The 8,818-nt window shown below is 28.6% G+C and overlaps 1 protein-coding gene across 1 annotated transcript in view; it reads left to right on the forward strand.

Moving 5' to 3' along the window:
* LOC111613929 (vitellogenin-like) overlaps window positions 1–8,818 on the forward strand; it is a 14,123-nt gene that overhangs the window by 3,433 nt on the left and 1,872 nt on the right. Inside the window, exons 2-17 of the mRNA XM_023355276.1 lie at window positions 910–1,064; window positions 1,237–1,452; window positions 1,637–1,792; window positions 1,863–2,058; window positions 2,136–2,388; window positions 2,456–2,621; window positions 2,704–2,886; window positions 3,072–3,369; window positions 3,441–3,709; window positions 3,790–3,897; window positions 4,069–4,209; window positions 4,286–4,488; window positions 4,816–4,998; window positions 5,080–5,338; window positions 5,409–5,574; window positions 5,653–5,919. Coding sequence (XP_023211044.1) covers window positions 1,053–1,064; window positions 1,237–1,452; window positions 1,637–1,792; window positions 1,863–2,058; window positions 2,136–2,388; window positions 2,456–2,621; window positions 2,704–2,886; window positions 3,072–3,369; window positions 3,441–3,709; window positions 3,790–3,897; window positions 4,069–4,209; window positions 4,286–4,488; window positions 4,816–4,998; window positions 5,080–5,338; window positions 5,409–5,574; window positions 5,653–5,919 — 3,076 coding nt within the window. The 5' untranslated portion in view covers window positions 910–1,052. The remainder of the gene's footprint in view (window positions 1–909; window positions 1,065–1,236; window positions 1,453–1,636; window positions 1,793–1,862; window positions 2,059–2,135; window positions 2,389–2,455; window positions 2,622–2,703; window positions 2,887–3,071; window positions 3,370–3,440; window positions 3,710–3,789; window positions 3,898–4,068; window positions 4,210–4,285; window positions 4,489–4,815; window positions 4,999–5,079; window positions 5,339–5,408; window positions 5,575–5,652; window positions 5,920–8,818) is intronic.

Genomic DNA, 8,818 nt, shown 5'->3' on the forward strand with positions numbered 1-8,818 from the left:
TTTTTTTGTGGTTTCCAGCATACTAATTAACTATAAATATTGCTTTTTGTTAGCTTCATCCTATTTAGTTTATGAAAATAATTTATATTTTTATTCGTTTTTGGTTTAAAAAAAATGGTTTTTCAAAAACACTCTTAAAAAATGATCAAATAAGTAAAATTTAATTATTAACTTTGATTTTAGCTTACTATACAAATTATGAACATTACAAATATGTTTTAAAATATTTCTATAAAGCAAAATATAAAACACAAAAAGTATCGGAAATAGTAAACTGCATGCGTACAAAAGGGCGCCATCGTCGTTTTTTTCGCATTTTGTACGCATTTAACAGCAATCCGTATGTCATCGTTTATTTTCGTTTTTAAATAAACGCTTGTTTCGTACGTAAAAAATTTTTGCGCCGCGATTTTTCAAAATGTCGAGTGTAATTGAACAAAGAACGTGCGTTAAACTTTGTTTACTCAACGGAATTACTGCTAGAAAAATGTTGGAAATGTTGCAAAAAGCCTTTTGTGACGATCACAAAAAGAGTTTTCGAGCAGTACAAGATGCTCAAGTTGAGTCATTTTGAGTCGATTGATTCCATAAAACAAAATTCGCTGCGAGTTCTCAAGGAGTTTCACGAAAATGATTTTAAAGCATGTTTCGAGGATTGGAAAAAAACGTTGGCGTAAGTGCAGTGCATTGCAGTGGGGGATTACTTTGAAGGGAACGAAATAAATTTTGATGAATAAATTAAAATCTTGCATTTTATTGAACCATTCTCTATATATTTTTTTTTTATTATAGAGGTATATACTACAAACTGTATTTTTTACTAATTTTATGGTAAATAAAAGTTTTTTAAACGATTTACACATTTCTTTACGATATATAATAGTATTTGATCATTTATTTATATTTTAGCTGCTAAGAAATTTCGCTATAAAGAACAAACAACGTATGTCTACGACTTTGAAAGCACAAATTTCTTTAGAGCCACTAGATTTCGTTTAAAACCATTTGCAATTAAAGCCAAAGTTGAAATAAGTAACTTAGGAAACTGCGACATGGCTTTGGAGGTTAGTTGATTTTTTAAAAATCTTTATTTAAACATTTTGTGTTTATAATAATATAAATTTTATTACGTTTAATCTTATATTTATGTTTAATTTTTCAGAAAATGACATGTAAAACTGAGATTTATATTAATTTTTTAATTCAAATTCTTATACAATATTCGACATTTTACAGATAAAAAATGCCACATTACACATTTCTGGAGAAAAAGAAAGCAAAATAACAGAGTTGATGCAGTTTCCTCTGTTGTTTTCGTTTGAAGATGGTAAAATTGCAGAAATTTGTCCGTGGCCAGATGATGATAAAACTATTAATATTAAACGAGCTATATTGTCTGCTTTTCAGAATACTATGAGCAGTTTTGATATGGATTATGAACATAAAAATGAAGTATGCAGTTACTTTTATTTAAAAAAAAATAAATAAGAATTTTTATATAATAATTAAACGTAGCCTACTAGCATAAATACAATACTAAGAATAGTTACTCTTACTATTTGTACTTAAAGCTTTGATCAATCTATTTGGCCTGAGTTAAATTTAATTTATTGTATTAAAATAAATTAAATTACAGAGTGATATAGTTGGAAGGTGTAGTACTGTCTTCGGTGTAATAGAAAGATCAAATAGAACAGTAATAGTTAAAAAAGCTAAGGATTTCTTTGAATGTGAGTCCGGACGTACTGGCAATACAGCACTGATAACCGCCCTTCTTTTAAAATCAAAAGGGGTGAGTATATCTAACATATTAGTTATAATTTATTTTAAAACAAATATATAATTACTTTTTAACTAAATAGTTACCCGTAATAGACGACCTGTTTTTCAACTGTGAACAGATTATTGAAGAAGGTATTGTCACAAACGTTTCATGCATCGAATACAGTACATTTAAGCTTTCCGAAAATACACGTATTGATACAAAGACTTATAAAACGAAAGCAGAAGTTAAACTCATTCTAAAATCTGTTGGAAGATTAACGTCATTTACACCTTGTGAGTAAATTTTACACTTTTATGTACCCAGTCTTCACCTACTGAATAACTACAGATTACAAATTTTCTTTGATTAGATGAAATCGTCGAAAGAGATGATCTATTTTATTCTAACCAACCAGAAATGTTCTCTAATTTTGATTTTGAAAAAGCATTAAGGATTTTACGAAATATTTGTTCCGAAATTCATCATAAAAAAACAATTAATCCAGAAACACCAAAACTCTTCTCACGTTTAGTGCAGACTCTTCGTAAAGTACAACCTGGAGAACTACAAGATATTTATGACAAAATAGACAGAGAAGAAAAATGCCAATCATTGTGGCTGAAGTTAATATAAAATTATTTTAAATTAAGATATTTAGTATAAGTGTAACATGTTCGTATATTTTTTCAGAAGTTTACTCAATGATGCATTACCTCATATTGGTCACGAAGGCTCTATCAAAGTAATCGCGAAGAAGATTCAAAATGGCACTGCTAGTAAAATTCAAACAACATTTTGGGTTACTAGTTTGGCTTTCATTCAATATCCCACCGAAGATGCTATTTTATCTGTAGTGGTAAGTAAGTATTATTAATTCTAAATAAAATATGATACAAATAATAAAATATTCAATACGAATCTTTAAATGCTTAAATTAGCCATTGCTGGATTACGAAAAAGCTGGAAAACAAGCACTTCTAGCGATTACTGCAATGTCTCATAATTATTGCATGAAAAATACAAACTGTGAACAATCAGAAGCTATTCAGCAAGTAATAACATCTTTAAAAAGATACTTGAATTATAGATGCAATGTTTATCAACCAGCAGAAATAAAACAGGTAATATACTGATTAATAACAATATTAAATATAGATATTTATATAAATCATATGCAAATACTAAGTTTTTTATCTCAAAAATTACAAGTTAATATTCTCATGATTTCAATAAATACGCCATCTGAACTTTTCTAAATTAATCATTAAAAGTTTCTTGAATAAATAATGTAGTTTTTTCTTGATAGGTAATCGCAGCTTTGAAAAGTTTTGGAAATTTAGGAAGAGTTGGAGGAGCTAGCAGACAAATCTTAGAATGTGCCAAAGAACCATCCAATGAAATTACCATTCGATTAGCAGCAATAGAAGCATTCCGACGAACACCATGCAAAGAAGAGGTTAAACAACAGTTATTAAACATTTTCTCACATCGTGATGAACATGTTGAAGTGCGTATTACTGCTTATCTAGGAGCAATGAAATGTGCAGACAGAGAAGTTGTGAGAAGGATTAAACAAATTTATGACTCAGAAAGGCTCAATCAAAGTACGAATAAAATATTTCTTGAATTCGAATTAATTGTGAAATAAAAAATAAACATCAATTTTCTTTTTTAGTAAAAGCATTCGTTTATTCTCATATGACAAATCTTCAAGAAAGCTCTTCGTCTAAAAAAGAAGATATTAGAAGAATTGTATTAGATTTCCAATTCCAGCCTCAGCAACTCGATATTAGAAAATATTCTCAAAACATCGAATGGTCAGTTTATCAAAATATGAATCTAAATGGAGAATTTGAATCAAACATAATTTATTCACTGGATTCGTTCATACCACGATCGTTCATGACAAATTTGACTTCAGTTTTTTACGGAAATAATATCGAAGTGGGTGTGTTTTGAATACGCGAACAATTTATTATTTTTAAATTAAATCTTTTAATTTACATATTGAATTTATATGTTAGATTGGAGGAAGATTAGAAGGTCTTGATTATTGGATGGAAAGTTTGTTTTCACCGCTAAGAGATTATGGTCATATGTCTTTTAGTGAATTCACCCATTATATGTTTGATGTAAGTAAAAAAAAACCACGACCAAAATGACTGGCTTTTAGAACATCAAATCATAAATATCAAACAAAAATTGATCCACTTTCTGAAAGTGTAAAATATTCATTTACTGTATATCATTTAATCATATAATTGATTAAGAACATTTCAACTTAATGTTATTTATTTTTAAAGATGAAAGAATCTATCCCTTCTGATGCTCGTGGTTCATTTTATTTCAAACATCAAGGCAGTGAACTTCTGTGGCTCATAATTGATGAAAAAACAGACTTCGGCTTGGGAAAAACTGTAGATTACATGAATATTCTATCAGAGGTAATCGATATATTTAAATTTTCAGTATGTTATTTATAAACATTAAACTGTTAATTTTATTATATATAATTTATAGCTTGCAAAACATCAAAAAGTTGATAAGGTTCTTGGTCTTTATTTGGATACGTCTATAATTTATCCAAGTATTTCTGGTTGTGCATTTGTTTTTGATATTGACGGATCAGTAATATTAGGATTAAAGGGAGAAGGAAAGATAGACGTCAGAAAAGCGTCCTTGTCACCAAGTGATGTGGACATTGAAGGAAAATTACGTGTTAGGTAACTAGTAAATGTGAATCTAAGATTTTTACTTTATTAATTCGATATTTAATAAGACACCAAGAAAGACAATTTAAAGAAAAACAATTCTTTCACAATATTAAAAAAATATTGTGAAAAAGGAATTGGTTTTCTTTAATTAGGAATTTAAGAATATTTTTATATTAAATTAATATTATCGAACTTAGAGTAAATGTTTTAAAAATATAGATTATTATTATTATGAATTAGAAAATGCTACTTACAATACTGTATAGAGGTATAAAAATATAGATTACATTTATCAGCACTAATTATTATGTTATGTTTAAAATTTATTTCAAATAGTGTTGCTAGTGAAATGAATATGATTATAAGTTACGTATCACTCTCAAGATCGCCAAGTATAAAATGCGTTATCAAATCTCACGCAGATGTTGGACTTAAGGGAAAATTTTCAATTAAAGATGGACGATTATTTAATTTATATGTTGATCTACCAAACGAAAAATCGGATATTTTATCAATGAAGTAGGTAACTTTTTTATTTTTACTATATTTAAAAATATATTTTGTAATTACAAATTAATCAATAAAAGATATTTCTCGTAGTGTTGACATTATGCAAGTTGATGCATATGACCACGAAACTTCAATCCAACCTTCAAGAAATTTCAATCGTTGCTTAAAACTATTTAGAAAAATATTAGGTTATGATATCTGTACTCAGATAATCCTTCCGAAACATATATTATCATCCCAAGCTCCTTACATTCAATTTAATGGATCTTTCGCAACGACACTATCTCTTTTGAAACAAGATCATGGCATGCATGGTGTCCTATTAAATATCGAATTGCCTGATCGCAATGTAAGATATATAATATTAACTTTAAGCTATTACACAATAAATATTCACAATATTTTAAAATTTTAATTAGAGCTTCAACACAAAGAAATTTAAGATTGAATTCGATATGCAGGGTTCTTCAACTAATAAGAAACATTCTCTAGAGATTGTCAATGTCTATCCATCCAAACCACATAATCAATCGTGGAATATTCAAATAGATATGCAAACACCTTATAAAGAAGCCGAAGCAAAAGGTATGGATTTAGAATATTTCTTTGTAAAACATACTGAATAATTTCGTATGAATGTGATTTGAATATTTCTGAATTTAGTGACGTTAGCTAATGTTCTGGTTTCGAAACTGTTCCAAGTGGATTTGGTCCTTGATCGAAAACATCGTTGGGCTTTATTTGCCGATTTTGAAACTGATTACATCAAAGGAAATATAATTAAGTACAACACAAAGATAGAGTTTCTTTATCCAAACAGACAACCAGTATCACTATCGGGCTCAATTTTACATAGGAAAGAAAAGAAGAACGTATTTGCAATTGAGCTTCACTCTAGAGATCATTCCAGTCAACATGTTCGAGTAATAGGTAGATGGATGTATAAAAATTATAAATAATTTTAAACATAAATTTATAATAAACAAATAAATTCAGAACGACAAATTAATTTTTAATTTATAGTTTATATTTTTACGATTCTATTTAAAATATTAAAATGCCAATATTTTGAAATATCTAAAGACTAATCTATAAAATAAAAGAACTTTGATGTGTACGAGCATTCAAATCTTTAATCTAGATGACAACCTAGACCAGGGATGGCGAATCTTTCTGAGTCCGTGTGCCATATTGTAAGGATACTTAGCTTTAAAGATGAGTGCCAAAGTTTCAGACTTCGAATAATGATATTTAAAGAAATGAAACGAATATGCTTTAATTAGAATAAGTGTAATAAAGCTGTTTGAGAAAAAGGATGATTGAAAAAGATAGATGATAAATCGAAATTGTATGATAAGTTACGTGCCTGATGATTGCTCCTTACGTGTCACTTTGGGCAAGCGTGCCATAGGTTCGCCACCCCTGGCCTGGAATAACACTGCATAAGTTTAATTTCCACTCGGTCATTGTCATCTAGGAGCATTCAGAGGATTAATGTCGAAATTAAAAGACATGTTGTCAGGAATTCTTTAATTTTGACATATTTTTAACATATAACGGGGAACTGTTGAAATGTTTTTAGGATAAAAACATTTCAACTATAGCCTAATTTATCTTCATTGAAAAAAATATACAGCTTAAAATACCGTATCTTCTAAAATATTTATGTTGATATTGCTTATCCGAAAACGAAAGAACAAAAAAATTTGAGACTCGAATATAACGATTTAATAGAAAAATTCCAAAATATATACCGCACTATTATATTATGATTGACTAAAGGAAATTGCATAAAGTAGATATACACTCAGTTTCAAAAAAAGATGCAAGTTAAAGACAACGTGCAATATTAAGAGCATTAAACGGTGCCGACCGAGTGCAAATTAAAATTACGCAATTATGCTATTACTTATTGGCCTATTATCATCACTAGCTTAGACTTATATATAGAATTTTTTTATTTAAGTTTAGAAAAACATAATTGTTGCAAAACTTCAATGATAGATGAATATTCTATCAGAGGTAATCGATATATTTAAATTTTCAGTATGTTATTTATAAACATTAAACTGTTAATTTTATTATATATAATTTATAGCTTGCAAAACATCAAAAAGTTGATAAGGTTCTTGGTCTTTATTTGGATACGTCTATAATTTATCCANAAGTTAATAAAGTAGAATTTTCAGTATTACATTTACTAGTTACCTATTAAATTACTAGTTATATCTATTAAATTTTGCTTTCTATTTGGTATTTTTTTTACGATTCTATTTAAAATATTAAAATGTCAACATTTTGAAATATCTAAAGACTAATCTATAATAAAAGAACTTTGATGTGTACGAGCATTCAAATCTTTAATCTAGATGACAACCTAGACCAGGGATGGCGAATCTTTCTGAGTCCATGTGCCATATTGTATGGATACTTAGCTTTAAAGATGAGTGCCAAAGTTTCAGAATTCGAATAACGATATTTAATGAAATGAAACGAATATGCTTTAATTAGAATAAGTGTAATAAAGCTGTTTGAGAAAAAGGAGGATTGAAAAAGATAGATGATAAATCGAAATTGTATGATAAGTTACGTGCCAGATGATTGCTCCTTACGTGTCACTTTGGGCAAGCGTGCCATAGGTTCGCCACCCCTGGCCTGGAATAACACTGCATAAGTTTAATTTCCACTCGGTCATTACCATCTAGGAGCGCTCAGAAGATTAATGTCGAAATCAAAAAACATGTTGTCAGGAATTCTTTAATTTTGACATATTTTTAACATATAACAGAGAACTGCAGACAATTTTTTTAGGATAAAAACATTTCAACTATAGCCTAATTTATCTTCATTGAAAAAATATACAGCTTAAAATACCGTATCTTCTAAAATATTTATGTTGATATTGCTTATCCGAAAACGAAAGAACAATTAAATTTGAGACTCGAATATAACGATTTAATAGGAAAATTCCAAAATATATACCGCACTATTATATTATGATTGACTAAAGGAAATTGCATAAAGTAGATATACACTCAGTTTCAAAAAAAGATGCAAGTTAAAGACAACGTGCAATATTAAGAGCATTAAACGGTGCCGACCGAGTGCAAATTAAAATTACGCAATTATGCTATTACTTATTGGCCTATTATTATCACTAGCTTAGACTTATATATAGAATTTTTTTATTTAAGTTTAGAAAAACATAATTGTTGCAAAACTTCAATGATAGAACTCTTAATTTGTTATCATAATTACTATTTATAATTTTAAAATTTTATAAATACTATTCTGGATATCTCAAAAAGTTACGATACATAGAAAAATTTGACACTCAGTATTAAAATGTGACTTTAGTTATAAAACTATATATTGGTCCGTCCCTCACCACCCGGCCGAACCCATAATGGGCATGCTACAAGAGGCCTTCTTAGTGCTCACAGAGCGAAAATTGATTTAAAAAAACAACTATATATTGGTTATTTCTAAAAACATAAGGTTGCAACGCTTCCATTCAAGCTGAACTTTTATTAACACATCCGATGTTGTGTGTCTAACTGAACTTCGAATACGTTTCTTTAGGCGATTCACGTATTGAATTTTTTTCCTGGTATAGCAAACCCTTCAAGTGTTTCCACAGGACAGGAAATCTGGAAAACCTCAGACTATTTCATGAGTAACGACTACATCCGTCTGGAAATTAATGATCCAATTTTTCTATGTATCGCGACACTATATAAAATTAACTATATTCATTAGGCTATTCAATATTCAGTAAAGAATTCAAGCATGTTATCTTTAATATCCTTGTCACCAAGTGATGTGGACA

The sequence above is a fragment of the Centruroides sculpturatus genome, unplaced genomic scaffold, assembly GCF_000671375.1.
Source record: "Centruroides sculpturatus isolate CEXI.00-Female unplaced genomic scaffold, Cexi_2.0 scaffold1919, whole genome shotgun sequence".
In the NCBI taxonomy this organism is placed as follows: domain Eukaryota; kingdom Metazoa; phylum Arthropoda; class Arachnida; order Scorpiones; family Buthidae; genus Centruroides; species Centruroides sculpturatus.